Raw genomic sequence first — 22,715 nt, 5'->3', positions numbered from 1 at the left:
TACACTTTCCAAAAAGTTCAGAGTATTCTCCAAAAAGTCTTGGGGATCATCAAGATGTTTTCTGGCAAAACGAGACAAGCCTTTATGTTCCTATTCTTAGCAGTAGAGTTGGGCAGGCCACTGGATGTTGAAGTTCAGCATGTTCGACCAGACAGGTAAAAAAAAGTTTGAGTACCAGAACAGTACAGAACAGGACCCAAACCCGGACCCCATTCACTTGACTGGGGGCTTTGTTTGAACATCCCATGTTTGCCATGTTGTTATGTGCATGATAGCGTGGCAAACTTTGCTTCTGATTGGTGGTAAAATCATTACTGCTGGTCAGATAGCCATGGTTCCCATGCTGTCATTTTACAGTGTGAGCCCGCAGCTGTAATCAGAGGTGGAAAGTTAACTTTCGGTCACTGTTGTTGGCTGATGTGACTACTGCTCCCATTAGCCTATGCCTGCTGCCGCTAATAACAGCAAGAGGAGGCAGTGGCTGATGGGAGTTCATCAGTTGTGCTCTAAATAAATAATTAAAAAACCCGACATGGGGTCCCCTGTATTTTTGATAACCTGCCGGATAAAACCCTCAGCTGTCAGCGTTAGCAAGGCTGGTTATCAAGAATAGAGGGGTCCCTATGCTGTTTTTTTAATAATTTTAATAAATTAAAAAAAAACCTGTGGGGTGCCCCCATTTTTGACAACCAGCCAAGCTAAAGCAGACACCTGGGGGCTAGAATTCTCTGGTTGGTAAGGGGCTATGGATATTGCCCCACAGACTAAAAATAGCAGGCTGCAGCCACCCAGAAAAGTCACATCTATTATATGCAACAATTCTGGCACTTTGCCCGGCTCTTCCCACTTGCCCTGTGGCGGTGACAAGTGGGGTTCATATTTGTGGGGTTGATGTCACCTTTGTATTTTACCGGTGACATCTAGCCCACAGATTAGTAATGGAGAGGCATCTATAAGACACCTATCCATTACTAATCCTATAGTTATATTGTAAATAAACACACAGCAATAATGAAGTCCTGTATTTGAAATAAACACACATTTACTTTTTTTTTACTTTAGCAAAACAAACAGTTATACTCACCTGACTCCCATTTGTTTGAAGCCAACATCTCCTGGACTAAATAAGAAAACAGCAAAAACCAACCATATCCCTAACCTGTCCGTTGTTATGTCCCACACCCTAATCCATATCTGGGGATGAACAGTTTTTAACCTGGACAGTGCCAAGATGTGACCATCCAAGCTAAAAACCCCTGATTTTCCCCACTGAGCTGCTGCTAGCTCAGCCTCAATGACCAGCAATGTCATCATTGAGGTTACCACAGGTCACTGAGGCTGCATTTCCAGTCGGACCAGTGAGCTACCGTGACCTCGATAGGATCACCGCTCACACTGTGAGAAAAAGTGTCACCATGCAGAGGTGAGTTTATTGGGAGAAATTTCTCACGGTGAACTACCGTGAACTTACCGCTGCACCATGAGACTTTTTCTCACTGTGCTAGTGGTGATTACCATAGTCTAGGGGCCTGTTCGCTGCAACTCATTCTTCCTTGCTTCTCAGCATAAATGGTGGCATGATGCCACCATTCATGCTGAAGAGCACATGTCGCACACATGGATTACGGCGTGGGACACTATGGATTCCAGCCACCCTTTCATGTCTCCCTCATCCATCCATCCATCCCTCCAGCCATCCCTCATTCATACATCCATCCCTCATCCATCCATCCAGCCATCCCTCCATCCATCCATCCATCCCTCCATCGATCCAGCCATCCCTCCATCCATCCCTCAATCCCTCAACCATCCATTACTCAACCATCCATCCAAAAATCTAGCCATTCATCCATCCAGCCAGGCAGCCCGACATCCCACCATCCCACGCAACCTCAGTGACCGGCAGTAGCCTCGATCATGTCACCGCTAGTCACTGATGATGCTTCTCCCAGTGGTTCTAAGCCTGGACAGTTGTATTTTGGCACCGTCCAGGTTGAAAACTGTTTATCCCCAGACATGGATTTTGGTGTGGGACAGAACGTCAAACAAGTGAGGGATATGGTTGTTTTTTTATTTTTATTTTATAATAGAAGACAAGGGATTCAATGGAATGGGCGTTAGGTGAATATAACTGTGTTTATTTATAAATAAAAAAATAAAAGTGTGTTTTGTTTTTATTTCAAATAAAAAGACTTTATATTGGCTGTGTTTATTTACCCTACAATTATAGGATAAGTAATGGATAGGTGTCTTACAGATGCCTGTCCATTACTAACTCATGGGCTTGATGTCGCCAGACAATACAAAAGTGACATTAACCCCACAAATATGAACCCCACTTGCCACCACTACAGGGCAAGTGGAAAGAGCTGGGCAAAGCGCTAGAATTGTCACATCTAATAGATGTGCCTTTTCTGGGTGGGTATGGGCTGCTATTTTTAGGCTGAGGAGTGAAAATATTCATGGCCCCTTACCAACCTGAGAATGCCATCCCCCAGCTGTCTGCTTTAGCTTGGCTGGTTGTCAAAAATCGGGGGACCCCCACTGTGTTTTTAAAGTTTATTTAAATAATTCAAAAAATATTATGGGCACCCCTCTATTCTTGATAACCATCCTTGCTAATGCTGACAGCTGAGGGTTGCAGCCCCCAGCTATCAGTTTTGTCTGGCTGGTTATCAAAAATACAGGGGAACCCATGGTATTTTTTTATTTAATAATAATTATTAGCGGCAGCAGATGTAGGCTGATGGGAGCAGTAGTCCCATCAGCCAACACCAGTGACCGGAGGTAAACTTTTTACCTCTGATCACAGGTGTGGGCTCATGCTGTCATTTGACAATGTGGGATTCGCGGCTGTCTAATCGGTGGTAATGATTTTGTGGCACCCCTGAGGCTCAGTCGCCACAGAGGTACTGCACCTTCTCCTAAGGTGTAGTGCCCCACCATCCAGGTAAGGTGGGAACTCCTTTCCACACTCCAACACTCGCACCCCACACAACAGGGTAGTTCTGCACAACCACATTGCAGCTTAGTGCTTAGAGAGTAGCAGAGCACCTCTGGTGGTTCCCTGCATGGAATGCTGGATGTGCTGGGAGGTGGGTGGAGTTTAGATATATAAAAGAGGGGGAAAGTGTAGGATTTGAGGACAGTCTGAGGCAGTTCAGTCTGACAGAAGGTCAGTGAGGAAGGAAGCCACTCTGGAGGAGTGGGGATCCCTGGAAGAAGGGATGGAGGAAGGAGTGCTGCAGCTGCCTCAGTGATCTGAGCCAGCTGGCACGGGAAAGGCACAGAAGGAGAAAGATGTAGAACTGCAATCTAAGCTTCCATAAGAGAGAGAAGGATCAGTGCGGAACGAAGGAGTAGGAGAACAGAGAAGAGACGTGGGTTGGAAGAGGAACCCTGCCTATAGGTTCTCAGCGCAAGGCCGGGGCCCGGTCCCCGAGGTTGTATGGACACTTATGGTTCTGCAGCAGACACCGGTGGAGTAGTTGGCTGTAAATGCACTACTCCCAACTAAGACTCGGGGCACAACTGCAACTGAATAGAGAGCCAGGACTCCAGTGAGAGGAGTCCCCGAGAGAGGCTACAGCTGTCTGCCATACGAGTAGAATTGTTAGGAACATCTGACAGGAGGAACTCCAGAGTACCACGGTACTGGAGATCATCACATCTTAAGGCGAATAGAAGAGTCGTTCAGGAAAGGTACATGTTGGCGGAGTGTTGGAGAGGAGCTTTCCATTTGGCCTGGAGGTTGGCTGAGTCTCTGACCCGGATGACACGGCCCGGAGGCAGGCACCCTTGTGTACCGCAGACTGTGAGTAAAGCTTTGGAACTGCAAGCCTTGGTGTCCTCCATTCATTCTTGCGCCAACCCGCTCAACACCACTACATCTGGGTACCATCCTTTACACTGCTTGCGCCTTTCCACAGCCATTACAACTACACTGCCATGGGATATCAGATCTGCCTGTGGAGGGCTATACCATCACTGCTGCATCCTACCATCTGTCCCAGAGGATCTGTCTGCAGCGTCGGCTTAACACCTCCCTTGCCGAGCACCACAGGTGGCGTCACGAGCTATTCCATTCCATTAACTCCATATACATTCCGCCATTGACTTGGGCGCCCAGGGCAACGGTCCGGGTCACCGCTGCTGTGACACATCCCCCTGACACCGGCCCGGTACCGAGTACCCCGCAGCCCTGGGGGGGTGACCCAATTTTACCACTGATCAGAAGCAGTTTTTGTTGCGCTGTCATGCACATGACAGCGTGACAAACACCCGGTGTTTGGGGGCTAAACCCACTTTTTTGGGGGTGGGACAAGGGGAAGCGTGTAGATGAAGGTTGTCATTTGAATTTTTGTCTCAGGCAGCAGAAAAGTTGGAGTCTGCATTGGTTTATGTCTATATACATACATTCTTCTGGTCTGCCGTTTATGTGAAAACATATTTTTATATTGAAGGCAAGAAGACTTCTCCAAAAACCACCTTTCTGGAACTACCTGAAAAGCCTTCAAGTGAGCAGGTAAAAAACTAAATATTTTTAGTAGCTGGTAGTAGTATACTGTCATACTGTACTTTAAAAAATGTCTTCCCTATTTAAAGGGGTTGTCCCATAAATACTACCCCCTTTCAAATTCCCAGAAAAATCAGCTGCAGGTGCTAAAAGCCTGACTTGTGACTGAAGATTATACTCATTTCTGAAAAAATAAACTCCTACACAAAATTGGCAAAAAAAACATTTCAAATCCAAGTTAAAAAACAATATTTAGATTGTGAACACTAATGGGACAGTGATAATATTGTCAGAAAATTGCTGTGGATATTGACGGCGATATAAAAGCAAAGCATAATAAACAATAGTTTTCATCATGCTATATTTTTATGGACTTCCAATCATGTAGCTGTCCTCAACAACCCCAGAGATGCTGCAATTTCATTTGACTCAATTTTAACCTCTTGTCTATTTGTGCATTAAGAAACATTTTTTTATCCGCATTTTTTAACCGCATTTTATCTGCAATTGGCTAATCTACACAGCAAGATCTCAGCACTTCAAGATACAGCTGATTTTTTTAAGCATTTGGATGGAGTAATTTGTTTGTAGGTATTTATGATTTGTTTCTCTAAGGGGTAATATTTCTCCTTGTGGAGAGTAACAAACAAGACTTAGTGTTAGGGGCTGGCGGAACGCACCAAATGATAAAGATGGTATTTAGGTGCGTTCGCAGCCCGGGGTCCAATGTGCAGAGGTGTTAACTGCTGCTCGGTAATGGCGGATGTTATATGGCGGTATAATAGAGGGACACATGGGGTTAACCTCACCCAGTGTGTACAGAGGCGGACTCTGTTACCTCACAGAGCCGCACAGCCACCAAATGTAAATGCCGTAGACTGTTTATGCTCACAGAGCTCGGCAGTGTGAGCGCTAGTGTATAGTCACAAGACACTGCCCCTGAGACACTGGGTTAGAGTCCCTCTAGACCAGGGGTCTCAAACTCAGCAGAGTAAATGGGCCGCACATAAAAAAAAATTTAAGCTGGCGGTCCGCATTCCTTTCAAACTTAATACAGTCACAATTGATAGCGGTATCTAAGGGGTTAAATGGCGGCGATCGGTGCTAATACCGATCGTGGCCATTCAAATAGGTTGTCAGCTGCGATGAACAGCTTACCTCAGCGGATGATAGTGTCAGCTCTGTATTTGAGTCAGCGCTATCATCTCGCTGTACACGCACAGCCACAGTCACCTGCAAAATCCAGCAATAGGGGGAAAGTCACGCCTCCGCTCTCTGCGCGCTGGCGTGATGTCATTACACAGCGCCAGAAGGATGTCGTCACGCAGGGCCACAGCCACTACGGAGCGTCGCACTCCTCCTCTCTTCTAGCGTGAGCAGTGGCGTAATTACAAAGTTATGGGCCCTGGTGCAAACTTTCAAATGGGGCCCCACCATGCCAAAATACATGCACATTTCCGCTCAGCACACCTCGTACACGCACATCTCCACTCCGCACACCTCGTACACACATGGTTCTGCACACTTCGTACACTGGCGGCTCCTCTGCGTCCAACATGCAGCTCCGCTTCGTACACACATGCCTCCGCTCTGTACACACACGGCTCCGCTCCGTACACTTCATACACACAAGGCTCCACTCCGCACACCTCGTACACACGCGGCTCCTCTCCGTCCACCTCGTACACATGCGGCTCCGTTCCGAACACACGCGGCTCTGCTCCGTACACCTTGTACACACACGGCTCCGCTCTATACACCTCGTACACACGCGGCTCCGCTCCGTACACCCCGTGCCGTACACTTCATACACACGTGGCTCCTCTCCGTCCACCTTGTACACACGCGCTCCGTACCGTACACCTTGCACTCACGCGGCTCCGCTCACCTCGTACACACACGGCTCTGCTCCGTACATCTCGTACACATGTGGCTCCTCTCCGTACACCTCGCACACACGTGGCTCCTCTCTGTACACCTTATACTCACGCGGCTCCGCTCTGTACACCTTGTACACACACAGCTTCGCTCCGTACACCTCGTACACACGCGGCTCTGTTCCGTACACCCCGCTCCATACACTTCATACACACATGGACTCTGCACACCTCGTACACACATGACTGCACTCCATACACTTCGTGCACACACGGCTCTGCTCTGTCCACCTCGTATACACACGACTCTGCTACATCCACCCTGTAAACCCATCCTGACCCCACACATAAACTTACCCACATCCAGCACCATGGCAACAAGCACAGACAGCAGTGTCCTGCATACACTGAGGCCTGACTCCTCCCCCTCCTGTGACCTCATCCCAGGTCCTGTGCACACAGAACAGCCATCGCGTGCTCCGGAATGTGCGCCTTCCACCATCTATCTGCCTCAGGGAGTGGGACATGTAGTGCACCACAGGCCGCAGATGACTGCCTCTGGGGCTGCATGCGGCCCGTGTGTTTGAGACCTCTGCTCTAGACACACTAGTGCTCGGCACCACAGCTGCGGTGCCAGCAGGATAATAGCTGGAATATAGCGCACTAAGTGCACACTGCACCGCTCTGACAGACGCCACTAACCTCCCTGACTAGGGCAAGGAAAGCGCAAGACTTGCGCACGGCGCCGCACTGGGAGTTGCAGCTACTTACTGCAGTACTGAGTTGCCTTGTGCTGAATGGCACAATATGGTGCTAAGAAAAGTGCTGTGACTTGGAGCAGAGTGGCGCAAGACAATGCCACTAGTAGGCGCTGACTCTAACTTGAGTGCCCTACACACATACACAACCAGAGGGAGGGAGTCTTAATGAGTCAGTCACCTGTACACATGCATCCATCATCACACACACAATTAACAATATGAGTCTATACTAGCGCATGGCCGAGCCGCCATGTGAACCTTTTATAGCAGCGTCCTTTCGGGACCTTCCTGATGGTCCAATCTGAGCTACTTGAGGACCTGAGCATGTGACCTCCGACCTCCAATGAGAAGTTGTGCCACGGGTAAGCTCAGTAGGCTGCAAAAAGGTCAGACTCTGGAGCTGCTCGCTGCTGACTAGTGCGGATTCCTAAAGCTGAACCAGAGGTGGCAGCAGCAACCAACCTGTCAGCACTTGCCTGAGCAAGATGCCTGGATTGACGCCTTTGCTGAGCAGCCTCCTCTGCGTCCGGAACAGAATGGGAAACCGCAGAAGGCAAGGCTCGGGTTTCCTCCAGTGCAGAGGCAGGAACCCGACGCCTAACACTTGGCATGTCAGAATGAGGAGACTTAACCGTCTAGCATGCTCCTCTGGGAAATTAAATATGCAAGTTATCTCTTCGGAAAGGAAGAGGACTAGAATTCTAGTGTCACCTATTGGAAGTAGCAATCCTAAAAGTCAATATCAACCTTTTAAAGGGAACCTGTTACCAGGTTTGGCCAATTTGAGTTATGACCACCGCCCTTCAGGGCTTATCTACAGCATTCTTTAACTTGCCCTTTTGTCATGATTAGCTAGCTTCTTGTATTGATGACCTGTTTCTTGACTACGCCTTTGTCTCACACCTCTCTATGATCTACTATCTTGTCTTTTAACCTGGACATCTTGACTATTCAGCCTCATGGCTTGTCCATGAGTGGTGACTAACATCACACAAATTTGGCTCAAACAGATTGTGGGCACCATGTCACATTCGCAAGAGCCCCTAAGGTGCCTAAACAGCAGAACACACCCCACCCCCCAAGGCCAACCCCATTTTGGAAAATATACTCAAAAAGGATTTTAATGTAGGAGTATTGTAAATATTCTGAACCCACAGGTACCACACAGAACTTGATAACAATAAGTCGCCATATTGAAAAATGTTAATAATTGTCATAAAAATGTTGCTTTAGCCCCAAAATTTAACTTTTGCAAGAGGCAACACAAAAAAAGTGGATGTCAGAATTTGTTATATACAAAAAGTTTAGTGTCTGCTCACCTCCTCCTGGAGCGCGTGGATCCTGCTGTGTGGCAAGTTATCAGAACTTAGAAAAAATAAGTCCAGCACTGTAAGTCCAAAAATCCATTTTTCTTTTATTCCATAACTTCAAATGGCATAAAAACAATTAAGTCATAGTCCTGACATTAAAAACAAATGCGTTTCAACGCAAAAACGTATGTCTTAATTGGCAAGGATCTAATGGCAGACTGAACATTTTAAACTAGCTCACAGTTCAATCCCACCCACCAGATCCAGTTACCTGAAAGGGACAGCTGTGTAGAGAAACCTGATAGACGATTAACCCCTTACAGGCTGGGATCATATATTACATCAGGTAGGTATTTCTCTATTCATAATGATAAATCAGATCCTGTCTAATATTGATGTCATGCGGGACCCTGGTGTTTAGTTGATAAATCCACCATGTTTCCCGGCTTATCAGTTTTCTTTTAATATTGCCACCTCTGGCTGGAATTTTAACCTTTTCTACACCTGACACTTCAAAAGCGGACACATCCCCCCATGACTATTAATAAAATGTTTTGAAATTGCTGAACTTTTATTAATGATTTTACTGGTAGCATTTGAGAGGTGACGTCTTATCCTGATTTTTAATGGTCCTCCTGTGCAGCCCACATACTGAAGGTCACACACAGCGCAGTGCACAGTGTACACCACATTACTTGTGTTGCAGTTTATATATGAATTAATCATATACTCTTTTTTTTTTATTTGCACAAGAGTCAAAAGTTTTAGTATTTTTCATAAACTTGCAACAGGTGCAAACACTGTGGCTGCATCTGTATGACCCCCTAGTACTGAGCCAATTGTCCTTTTTATTATTCTCACTAAGATAGAGGCTGGGGGACAGAATATCTCCCAGAGTGGAGGCTTTTTTGGCAATAAATTTCATAGGATTTGTCAGGATTTTCTCCAATTTTTTGTCCTGATATAATATAGGTAATCGTTTTTTAATGAAGTTAGTAATATTTTTGAAGTATGGGCTGTACATAGTTGTAAAAACAACTCCTTCATTTTTATTACCTAAATAATTAGATCTATATTTATGACATTTTTTTCTTTCTCCTGTGTCTTTTAGCATCTCTGCTCTCTTTGTTTCTGATTATGTCCTCAGCCCTATCTAGCATCCACTTTGAGTAACCCTTCCTGTCAGTCTGACACGTGTCTCATCTTTTACTTTTTCAAAAGTTTCATGTAAAGATGAATTTCTTTTGAACCTATACAGCTCTTCAAGGGGGACATTTTTAATGACATTCTTTTGGTGACAGGACTGTTCCAATAAAGTGGAGTTTGCGGCTGTACTTTTACAGTAGGGGGACACTATGATTTTATTTGTGGAATCCAAACTGAGCGTCACATCCAGAAAGTTAATGGAGCTGATTCCAATTGTCATTACAATGTTGAATAAATTCCGACTTGGATTCTATCGTCCCGTCCCATCCAGGAAGATGTCATCCATAGAACGACCCATCCATCTGATGTGAGCAGAAATGGGATCCATGCCGAAAAAAATAAAATCCTGCTCCCTGGCTGCCACATATAAATTAGCAAGCGACGCGAGAACCCTGCACTCATCGGTGCTCCACAAACCTGTAAATAAAATTTTTTATTGAATGAAAAATAGTTGTACTTCCCGAGACCTTTCCCTCCTTTACCGCGACCAGACATCTTCCCGTAGTCAGCAGCAGAACACTATCTAAGAATCTAAGAATCTGAGTCTAAGAATCTGCTGATCTTATTCTTTAATGCTGTCATCAGATCTGTGATTTGTTCCTCTCTGATAGTCTGGTATGGGGGAGCCACTGCGCATGACAAACTCCGCTTACAAAGGACTTTCAGAACAGCAGAGAGAATTATAGGCTCCCCCTTCCTAAAATCCAGGATCTTTATGATAAGAGTATTCGATCCCACGCATTGAAAATTTCATCCGATCCCTCTCACCCGGGACACTCCTCATTCCAACTACTCCCTTCAGGACGTCGCTTCAGAGTCCCCAAATGCAGTACCAACCGCCATATGAACAGCTTCTATCCACTCTCTGTTCAACAATTAAATCGTCATGTGTAGACTATATACTGTATCTGTCTTGTTAGATGTTACTTGTTGTATCTGTTGTTATATATTATGTTGCCTCTTTGCCACAAAGAATTCCTTGTATATATGTAATATGTACTTGGCGATAATAAATTTGATTGATTGATTGATTGAAAAACTCTGCCCCCATTACTATAAACTCTTGAATTGATTTTTTATAGTTACTAAATTCATTCAAGTGATTGGGTAGAATCCTTAAAGACAGGTCGTGGAGCAATGAAGGATACAGGGCCTCAACGTTACAAGCAATAAATAAACAATTTTCAGACAATATGAAACCATTAAGCAATGAAATAAGATGTTTAGTGTCTCTTCTGTATCCTGGGATTTGTTGTACTAGAGGCTGCAGGTACATATCTATCCAGGCACTTAATTTTTCTCCTACAATCCCTATCCCGGCCACAATCGGCCTCAAAGGAGGAGGAAAACTTTTTTTGCTGCATTTCAGACACAATATAACGGGAAAGGTTTATAACTGTGTTTTCCCCTGCTTTTTCCTCCGCTTACAAAGGACTTACAGAACAGCAGAGAGAATTATAGGTTCCCCCCTGCCTAAAATCCAGGATCTTTATGATAAGCGTATTCGATCCCACGCATTGAAAATTTCATCCGATCCCTCTCACCCGGGACACTCCTCATTCCAACTACTCCCTTCAGGACATCGCTTCAGAGTCCCCAAATGCAGCACCAACCGCCATATGAACAGCTTCTATCCACTCTCTGTTCAACAATTAAATCCTCATGTGTAGACTATATACTATATCTGTCTTGTTAGATGTTACTTGTTGTATCTGTTGTTATATATTATGTTGCCTCTTTGCCACAAAGAATTCCTTGTATATATGTAATATGTACTTGGCGATAATAAATTTGATTGATTGATTGATTGATTGAATACCTTCCTGTGTCTCTTCCCAGCTCTCTTGTCCCTCCTCCTCCTCCTCCGTTTTTTTTGAGGCTAAATGTTGTAAATCAGTTCTTCTCTGTGATGTAATTTGTTGATTCTCCCTACCATGGCGTAGCTCCACTTATGGTAATCTCCTTTCAAAAGGACCTAATGAATAATCTGTATCAATGTCCTCCAAGTTGTCATGTGAAGTGTGTGAAGTATCCGTGTCGGAAAATACCACTCTGTTTGTTGGCCATTAGATTTATTGCCACTCTGAGGATTGATTTTTTACTTCTCCGACGATGCTCACTAGACCAGGAATACACCTCATTGCAGTTATAGTCATTGCAGTCTCTTTGATATTTGGATTTTTAATATTAGTGATCTGATCTGGTCTTCCAACTTTGCCAGGTTAGTTTTAATATTATGAGACCATTGATGAAATTTTTCAAGAGACTTATACTGCTGTAATGCATTTTTTGGTCTCTTGGATGTCAAGTTTAATGGCTGATAGCAAGGATTCCTCCTCTGCTATAATGAGGTCCATGAGTTTAAAGGAGCATTCGCTGAGGGTATTAAACCATTTTTTCTCAAACTCCTCAGAAAATTGAGCTAGACTTCACAAAACACTCAAAATATACAAAAAAGTTTAGTGTCTGCTCACCTCCTCCTGGAGCGTGCGGATCCTGCTGTGCGGCAAGTTTTCAGAACTTAGAAAAAATAAGTCCACCGCTGTAGTCCAAAAAAAACATTTTTCTTTTATTCCATAACTTCAAATTGCATAAAAACAATTAAGTCATAGTCCAGACATTAAAAACAATCAATTCTCATCAATTCTGATTTTTCATAGACACTCAGGGCCACGGACCAAGTCACTGCTGCCATGACATATCCCTTTAAGACACTGGCCCGGCACTGAGTAACCCCATGGCCCTAGGGGCGCTCCAAAAACAATACCAGTGCAAGGCATGCAGGCACTGTATGTGGGTTTATAGATATCACTGCTAGTCAGGCAGGCATTGTATGCAGCATACTTCATTGCATACACCAAGAGGGTCCATTCCATTACTGTCTGCTGCTGCCTATTACATATATTGACCATATGCCCCAGGTATCAGTGGCCAGGCATAATTATTTTGCATCTTAATCCTGATTATTTTGTTCAAAAGCAATCTAGAGCACGTTTTTTTTCTCCATTTGCTTGTTGACACTTCAGAATACAGCCAGATCCTTTTCATAGTACAGCGTGAAAATCCAGCTATATTAAATGGGTTTGCCCGTCCCAGCGATCACATCTGAGTGCACAGAAAATATTTAGCTGCCAAAAAAATATTTAGCTACAGGGCAGATATTTTCCACGGGGTTTTGTCCGCCACACAGATTGCATATCATTGCAGTCAAAATTGTGCCATTTCAGGCCTCCATAGAATTGTTTTTGTTGTGTCTTAGCCTACTTATTGACACAATTCTACTGCCCCCACAAAAAAAAAAATACAGGCCAGATATTTGAAAGTGTGGTGTCTCCATCACACGCCTTATCTATCTGTGGGCTAAATATTGTGGCATTTTAGGCTTATATTGAACTGTTTTTGCTGTGTGCTACCCTAGTTAGTGACACTATTTTGCTGTTAAAAAAATACAGGCCACATATTTTACAGTGTGGTATTTCTGTCACACGACTCGGCTATCTGTGGGCTAAAAATTGTGGCATTTCATGCCTCCATTTAACTGTTTTTGCTTTGTGTTACCATAGTTCTTGACGCTATTTTCCTGCAAAAAAAATAAAAATACAGGACACATATTTTATAGTGTGGTATCTCCATTACACGCATCATCTATCTGTGGGCTAAAAATTGTGACATTTCAGGCCTCTATTCAACTATTTTTGCTGTGCGTTACCCTAGTTCTTGACACTATTTTCTTGTAAAAAAAAAATACAAATACAGGTCACATATTTTACAGTGTGGAATCTCCATCACACACCTCATCTATCTGTGGGCTAAAAATTATGGCATTTCAGGCCTACATTGAACAGTTTTTGCTGTGTGCTACCCTAGTTAGAGACACTATTTTGCTGTAAAAAAATACAGGCCACATATTTTACAGTGTGGTGTCTCCGTCACATGACTCAGCTATCTGTGGGCTAAAATTTGTTTTATTTCAGGCCTACATTGAACTGTTTTTGCTGTGTGCTACCCTAGTTAGTGACATTATCATTATTTTGCTGTAAAAAAATAAAAATACAGGCCACATATTTTACAGTGTGGTACCTCCAACACACACCTCATCTATATGTGAGCTTAAAATTGTGGCATTTCAGGCCTACATTGAGCTGTTTTTGCTGTGTGCTACCCTAGTTAATGACACTATTTTGCTGTAAAGAAATAAAAATACAGGCCATATATTTTACAGTGTGGTGCCTCTGACACACATCTCATCTATATGTGGGCTAAAAATTGTGGCATTTCAGGCCTACATTGAACTGTTTTTGCTGTGTGCTACCCTAGTTAGTGACACTATTTGGCTGTAAAAAAAATATAGGCCACATATTTTACAGTGTGGTATCTTCATCACATGACTCAGCTATCTGTGGGCTAAAATTTGTTTCATTTCAGGCCTACATTGAACTGTTTTTGCTGTGTGCTAACCTAGTTAGTGACATTATTTTGTGTAAAAAAAAAATAAAAATACAGGCCACATATTTTACAGTGTGGTACCTCCAACACATGCCTCATCTATGTGGGCTAAAAATTGTGGCATTTCAGGCCTCCATTCAACTGTTTTTGCTGTGTGTTACCCCAGTTCTGGACACTATTTTCCTGTACAAAATATAAAAATACATGCCACATATTTTACAGTGTGGTATCTCCATCACATGCCTCATCTATCTGTGGGCTAGAGATTGCGGCATTTGAGGCCTCTGGGTCGCCCTCCCAGGGCTGTGGGGTACTCGGTACTGGGCCAGTGTCAGGGGGATGCGTCACAGCAGCGGTGACCTGGTCCGTGGCCCTGGGCGCCAATATCAATGGCGGTGATGTAGTTAATGGTGGAATAGTTCGAGATGCCACCCGTGGTGTTTGGCAAATGTGGTGTTAGGCCAACGCTGCATACAGATCCGCTGGGACTGATGGTATGTGCAGCTTAGATGGTAAAGCTCCCCACAGGTGGAGCTGTAGTCCCAGGGTAGTGTAGATGTAGCTGGCACGGGGATGTAGCAGTGCCAAAAGCGTAGGGAACAGACAAGACACAGCGGTTGTAGTTTCTGTACCTTTACTGAGTATATGCAGTCCAGAGTCCTGACTACGGATGGTATTGGAGCAGGTTAGCCTGGAAGCAGATCAGGATTCTCTCTCAGCAGAAGGGCTGTGCAGTCTCCTTCCTAGCGCCTTGTGGTGTGAAACACTCCAGTACTTAGTTACTCTGAAATGCCTCTCTTCAGATGTTCCTAGAAGTATACTTGTATGACAGACAGCTGTAGCCTCTCTCGGGGACTCCTCTCTTCAGTCCTGCTGTTGTGTCCCAAGTCTTTGCTGGGAGCAGGGCATTTACAGCCTCCTACTCCTCTGGTATCTGTGGCAGGACCGTCAGTATCCGTACCACCGTGGAGACCAGGCTCCAGTTCTGTGCGCTCTCAAGCTGAGGGAGCTCGCCTTCTGCAGCTCGACCTCCAGCTTCGCACCTCCCGTCTGCACACTTCACCCTCCGCAGACTATCTCACCCTTCTTCCTCCTGGCCCTCAGAGGACACTCCTCTCCAGAATCCTGGTTCAGAGTTCTCCCTGCTGGCCCGGAGTGGAACTGTGTTGCATGCATTAGGTTACCTGCTGGAGAGACCCATCACTGCTTCCAAGCCTGGCATTTACCCTCCCCTGGAGGAAGGCAAAGCCAGTGTGGCGACCATACCCCTGGGGGCGCTACACCTCCATTCAACTGTTTGTGCTGTGTGTTACTCTAGTTCTTTACACTATTTTCCTGTAAAAAATAAAAATACAGGCCACATATATTACAGTGTGGTATCTCCGTCACATGACTCAGCTATCTGTGGCTAACAATTGTGGCATTTGAGGCCTACATTGAACTGTTTTTTGATGTGTGTTACCCTAGTTAGTGAAACTATTTTGCTGTAAAAAAAAATACAGGCTACATATTTTACAGTCTGGTATCTCCATCACACACCTCAGATATCTGTGGGCTAAAAATTGTGGCATTTCAGTCCTCTATTCAACTGTTTTTGCTGTGTGTTACTCTAGTTAGTGACACTATTTTTCCTGTAAAAAAAAATAGGCCACATATTTTACAGTGTGATATCTCCATCACATGACTCAGCTATCTGTGGGCTTAAAATTGTGTCAATTCAGGCCTACATTGAACTGTTTTGCTGTGTGCTACCCTAGTTAGTGAAAAATGAGGATGAATGAACTCATGGAGATCAACATCCAACACTGCGGAGACACCATCACATGTTTCTCAACCCAGTGATTCTAGAGCAATGCCCCCATCCCTTATGGGAAATATGCAAAAACAAGCAAAATACAAGCCGCGGAGACACCATCACATGTTTCTCAACACAAGCATAGGTGGTTTCCTTCATTGGAGACTGCCCTTCCCGTGGTTGTTCCTTCCCGGGGAAAGACCTGGCTAGTCATGCTTGCGTTGGAAAACATGTGATGGTGTCTCCGCGGCTTGTATTTTGCATGTTTCTACCCTAGTTAGTGACACTATTTTGCTGTAAAAAATAAAAATACAGGCCGCATATTTTACAGTGTGGTATCCCCATCACACACCTCATCTATCTGTGGGCTACAAATTGTGGCGTTTGAGGCCTCTGTTCAACTGTTTTTCCCGTGTCATAGCCTTATTGACATCAGTTTGCTGAAAAAAGAAATTGTTACCTACAGGCCAGACATTTAAAAATGTGGTTTTCCTGCACACAGAATACATATAAGTTCACGCCAAATTCAGCCATTTGTAGTGAACGTGGAAAATATTGTAGTCCATTTAAAATGGGCAAGGTACGTGGCAAGGGATGGGGAAGGGAACATGATGGTGATTGTGCATGCGGAGGCCGAGGCCGTGGGTAAGCTGAAATTGGGCTACAACAAACACCCACATCTTCTTTCTCGACCTTCCTGTCTCAACTACTAAGGGACCGCAGCAGCACACTACTATTGAACCCAGAGCAGTGTCAAAAGTTGTTGGTTGGATAGCAGTGCTTCCAGTCACTTTGCCATCAACACCATCACCCTCTCTTCCATACGGTCAAGTCTGAGTAGCCGTGAGTCTGGGATGCATAATACCCACCCTGATCTTCCTTCCTCCCACCATGCTGAGTGCCTGTAGATAACTGATCCTACACTTGGACACTACGAAGAGCTTTTCACTTTTATAGATTCGGGCCTATCACCCAGTTCACTTGAAGCTGGGCAAGATGAGATTGCATGTAGTGATGCCCAAATATTTGAGCAGCCACGGTCACAAGAGGTGGACGATGATGAGACACAATTGCCAGAAAGTCAGGAGGAGGACCAGGGTACGGAAGTGGAAGATGAGGTGATGGATGATATAGTAACTGACCCAACCTGGCAGGAGGACATGGAGAGCGAGGACACAGCACACAGTGAGAGGGAGGCGTAGCACCCCAACAGGCAGGAAGAAGCAGTGTGGTTGCCGCAGACAGAAGGCAGGCAACCGTTCTTCATAACACCAGTTGTTTTTAAAGACTCTGCCGATAACCCCAAACAGGCCATTTGCACCAACTGCTGTGCCCGCATCAGCAGGGGTAGCAAAACTAACAGATTGACCACCACCAGTATGATCAGGCTAGCGATATCGCCGTGTCTGATACTTACCTATGACCCGCTCCCCCGCTGGTTATCGCTGATCGCGCGAGAACATCCAGGACTGTTTCTCGTCGTCAGCTTCCTGCGGCGCTTCCTGTGGAGAGACGAGCGACGAGCGTGGAGCCGGGCGGGAGGACGCAGGATCGCCTAGTGTGACAGGTAAGTAGCGACCCCCGTCTTAAACGAACTGCCGTTACTGTATCCATTGGTCTTCAACACTGCATATCCTTTGTCTTTGAACCATGTATTCTACCATTTAACTGTCCATTTCCCCATTTAACCATTTACTTCCTTGTTAAATTAAAGTTGTTAACTCTTGCTCTGCCTTCTGTCTGTCACTGCATCCCGCAACCTACTCACCTATTCGGCGTAGATGGCCTGAGGACAGAGAGGAGGAGGAGGACAGCATGGTCAGTTGTCCTCATGGTGAGGACACGGAAGTCTTGCCCGTTAGCAGTCTGGCACGCATTGCTGACTTTATGTTGCATTGCATTTCCCGTGACCCTCGCATTCTCAAAATTTTGGGTGACACTCAATACTGGTTGATGACACTTCTAGACCCACGCTACAAGGAGAACTTTCAATCTCTTATTCCAGAGAAAGGTCTACTAAAATGGGATAGTACCAGAGGGCCCTTGTTGCAGAATTATTAAAAAAATTCCCATCTGAAAACGCTGGTGGCAGAGGTCATAGTTCGTTGGACAACCAAGGAAAGCAGGAGAGAGAAACATAACTCCAATCCAGCAGAGGCAGGGGAACACTGGCAAATTTCTGGGAAAGTTTTCTCAGACCCTCCAATCGCACTGGCCCTGAGGCGCGGGGTAATGTCACAAGGAATGGAATGTTTTGGAAGATGCTGTGGGAGTACCTTGCTGACCGTACCAAGGTCCTCCGTGATTCCTCTGTGCCTTCTAATTATTGGGTATCCAAGCTGGGCACGTGGCATGAACTGGACCTCTACAACTTTGAGGTCCTGGCCTGCCCTGCCGCTAAAGTTTTGTCCGAGCGGGTTTTTAGTGCCGCTAGTGGAACTATAACAGATAAGTGCATACGTCTGTCAACGGAAAATGCAGACAGGCTGACTCTTATAAAAAAGAACAAGGGCTGGATTGGGCCAGACTTCTCTACACCACTGAATCATAACAGCAAAACATAACCTCAAATCCAGTGTCATTTTTTGGGAGTTATATTCCCATGCACCTCTTCACACCTTCACATGGGTATATGCTTCCTGATTTTGCCTATTTGGTGTTATCCTCCTCCTTCTCCTCATCCTCATCAGCCACCACCACTATATCACCATGGTGACTGCAGTCCGTGATGCAACAGCCAGGTTATTGTGTTAAAGGGAGTTTTTGATGCCCGTAAAAAAAATTGTATACATTATGTTGATGTGTACCCCCCTAGGGGAAATGTTTGTCAGCCCATACACTTAGTGTATGGGCATTACAACCATAGGAGACCCGCTCCTTTAAATTGGGAAAATATATTTAGTAGGCCATCCTCCATGTCTATTCCATGGGGTATTGGGGTGCATCCAAATGTGGAGCAGGCCTTGCATTCACTTCATGGGCAAACATTATGGAAGTAGCTAATTAAGAAAAATGGGAACTTTGGTTTCATGTGGCCATCTAGTACGTTGGTTCAAAGAGTGATTGGTGTGCGTGTAACTTTGGGGCAGGGCAGGCCTTGCATTCAATGCATAGGCTAACATTATGTGCATAGCTGTTAGGTGTCAGGTTCCTGCCTTTGCACAGGAGGAAGCCCGAGCCTTGCCTTCTGCGGTCTCCCATTCAGTCCTGGCGCTAGAGGAGGCTGCTCAGCAAAGATGTCGATCCCGGCGTCTTGATCAAGCTAGTGCTGTCAGGTTGGTAGCTGCTGCCATCCCTGGTTCAGCTATAGCAGCCTGCACTAGCCAGCAGCGTGCAGCTCCTGGGACTAAGTCCCTCTTTCGCTCCGCTGAGCATGCCCGAGGCTCAACCTCTCATTGGAGCTCAGGGGTCACATGCTCAGGTCCTGTGGCTGATTTGATTGGACCACGAGGAAGGTCCCGGAAAGTCACTGCTATAAGGGTGTGTGCACCCATTGCGGATTCTACTGTGGATTCGCAGCGGATTTGGCCCTGTGGGTCCGCAGCAGATTCTGCTGCATTGTACAGTAAAACCAAATAAAGCAAAGCCAATATCAGTCCGAAATGACAATTATTTCTCATCCAAATTTACAATGTAAAGCAGCAAATGAGATAAAATGTAACTTTTAATATACCAATTAAAAAAAATACCAAAAATAATGTCACCCACAAGTGAATTTAAAAAAAAGATGCAAGATAAATGGGTGATCCTCTGAGGATATTTGCAAGCACCCAAACGCATCACATAAGGGATATAGAATGTAACTGATAAAACAGACAACAACCTATATAATGGATACAGCATAAATGAAAAGGTAGCACAATGCTATAGCCAGTTGCACATGTATACACATGTATATTTTTAAAGGCCAGAGCACAGGTTCATAGCCTTTTATAAACGAGATTTCAAAAAAGGACGAGATTTCAAAAAAGGAACAATCTCACCGGTTTATGCAGACGGTCAGGAGTCACCAGGGATACTCTGTATACCAACAGGAAGGTAGCGATGGGAAGACAATACCCTGTCAATTCCCTTACATGCTAACCATTAACTGATCCCCAGGCTCCTGCCCTTACAAGGGCAGTCCACAGCTAGCCCTATATTGCACATGTCCTGCACTTTCCCTATAAGGAGCGTCCCAACGCGTTTCATCCAAGTAACTCTTCAGGGGACTAACTTGTTTAAAGTGCCATAGTGCTATAGCTAAGAGAAATACATCCTCCCGCTCTCTATGCTATCTGCTGTCTGCAGAGAGTGGAAGGGAGAGGGCATATATATATCGTTATTTTAATGCACACATATTGCCGCAATTAGATAATTAACACATATATGTTTGATCATACCTCGCATACCAGTTGCAAGATTTAAAACTCCCAGGGTGCGCGCCATAATCCGCGCTAAAGACGCCCCACAATGACATCACTGGAAAGGAAAAACCCGTGTCCAATGGGCGGACGAAGCCCCATTTCCGGTGCAATCGCAAAATGGTGGATGCCCCACTTCCGGTAACAAACCACATACATGCATGGCATATTTCAAATTATCCATACACACTCATGTTTTGCGTGTCAGATATACCACATAAGACGACTCAGATAAGAAGCGTGCATCATAATTCGCGCTAGACACCGCCTCAGTAGATTTCCCAGAACCGTTGTCGCCCCACTTCCGGTGAGAGCAAGATGGTGGATGCCCCACTTCCGGTGGCGTCTATCAAATAAACGGCGCCACACTTCCGGTTAGCAGGGAAACTATCCTGCCACACTTCCGGTGTCGTCCATCAAGATAAACGGCGCCACACTTCCGGTTAGAAGGGAACATATCCTGCCACACTCCTAAGAGTGCGGCGCCGCCCCCAACGTCGCCATCGCAGAAAAAGCCAATCATATATGATAGCACCGGAGAGGCACAATAATTCAAACCATATATTCATATAAGCGCGCAATATTATAGCATATCCAAATATCAAAAAAAGCAAATGGCGCCCAATTAAGTGCCAATATAAGATAATGCGCAAAACAACAAATAAGCGGAAACATGAAATGCATATATAGGCATATAATATAAATGTATACACATATGCCAATCCCCAATAATGGGTGACAGAAAAGTGATTCAGGCTTAAAGAAAAATCCAAACTATAGATCAAAAAATTGGAAAAAAGGCAAAAGAAGGGATTCAAATAAAACAATTAAAATTGATCTGTTCATTGAGGCCTTTAGGTGTTACAGTATCCAAGTAGAATATCCACTTAGCCTCATCCTTCAAAGAGCGTGCTTTCCTATATGTAATCATGGGGAAATCACTCAAAAACGGAGAAATGTCATTATCCATTAGTAAAATAGACCAATGCTTTTTTATGATATTTCTTACAGGAATTGCACCATTGTCATATGTTGTGATGAATCTGAGGATATCACTATCAGGAGGCTTCCCATTGTCTGTAGTCAATAAATCACAATGTCTGCTTTCCTTAGCTCCTTGATAGGCCTGCTTCAACACATGCTTGGGGTAGCCCCTATTCAAAAATCTATCCCTCAAATCCCCAGCCTGTAACTCAAAACTAGATGTCTCAGAACAATTTCTGCGAATTCTGAGATATTGTCCCTTAGGGATTGCTTTCTTAAGATGTTGAGGATGATGACTACCCCAATGTAATAGGGAATTGGTAGATGTAGGTTTCCTATAGGTAGAAGTCCCTATCTCCCCTTTCTCGTTCTGGGGATCAGTTAATGGTTAGCATGTAAGGGAATTGACAGGGTATTGTCTTCCCATCGCTACCTTCCTGTTGGTATACAGAGTATCCCTGGTGACTCCTGACCATCTGCATAAACCGGTGAGATTGTTCCTTTTTTGAAATCTTGTCCTTTTTTGAAATCTCGTTTATAAAAGGCTATGAACCTGTGCTCTTGCCTTTAAAAATATACATGTGTATACATGTGCAACTGGCTATAGCATTGTGCTACCTTTTCATTTATGCTGTATCCATTATATAGGTTGTTGTCTGTTTTATCAGTTACATTTTCTATCCCTTATGTGATGCGTTTGGGTGCTTGCAAATATCTTCTGAGGATCACCCATTTATCTTGCATCTTTTTTTTAAATTCACTTGTGGGTGACATTATTTTTTTTTTTTTTTAATTGGTATATTAACCCCTTCCTGACATCAGACGTACTATCCCGTCCATGGGGCCCGGGCCCCTATGCCCATGGACGGGATAGTACGTCTACCGCGATCAGCGGCGCCCACGTGGTGAGCGCCGCTGATCGCGGCCGGGTGTCAGCTGATTATCACAGCTGACACCCGGCACTATGTGTCAGGGGCGGTCACGGACCGCCCCCGACACGTTAACCCCTTGCACACCGCGATCAAACATGATCGCGGTGTACCGGGAGTTAAAGGGAAGCATCGGCAGGGAGGGGGCTCCCTCCGTGCTTCCCTGAGCCCCCCACGGCAGCGCAATGTGCAGCGCTGCTGCGGGGGGCTCCTATCCTCCAGGCCCCCGAATCCAAGATGGCGACGGGGGCCTTCGGGGACCTGAGGAAGCTGGCTTCCTCAGTGCCTGCAAAGCGCAGGCAAGAGGAAGTCTGCTTCAATGCCTATGACAGATTGCTGATCTGTCACAGTGATCTGTGATGTGACAGATCAGCGATCTGTCACAGGACAGTGATGTCCCACCTGGGACTATGTAATAAAGTAAAAAAAAAATTAAAAAAAAATGTAAAAATAAATTTAAAAAAATCGCCAAATAAATTAGTAAAAAA

General features: G+C 45.0%; 1 protein-coding gene across 3 annotated transcripts in view; it reads left to right on the top strand.

Moving 5' to 3' along the window:
- SLC4A9 (solute carrier family 4 member 9) overlaps nt 1-22,715 on the top strand; it is a 983,109-nt gene that overhangs the window by 116,167 nt on the left and 844,227 nt on the right. For all 3 annotated transcript variants that reach the window (XM_073573700.1, XM_073573698.1, XM_073573697.1), the window contains exon 4: nt 4,464-4,525. In XM_073573700.1, the coding sequence (XP_073429801.1) occupies nt 4,464-4,525 (62 nt within the window). The remainder of the gene's footprint in view (nt 1-4,463; nt 4,526-22,715) is intronic.

Source organism: Dendrobates tinctorius, unplaced genomic scaffold (assembly GCF_039654945.1).
Source record: "Dendrobates tinctorius isolate UK_male_01 unplaced genomic scaffold, ASM3965494v1 ptg000036l, whole genome shotgun sequence".
Lineage (NCBI taxonomy): Eukaryota > Metazoa > Chordata > Amphibia > Anura > Dendrobatidae > Dendrobates > Dendrobates tinctorius.
This window is presented reverse-complemented; position numbering and strand designations above follow the sequence as displayed.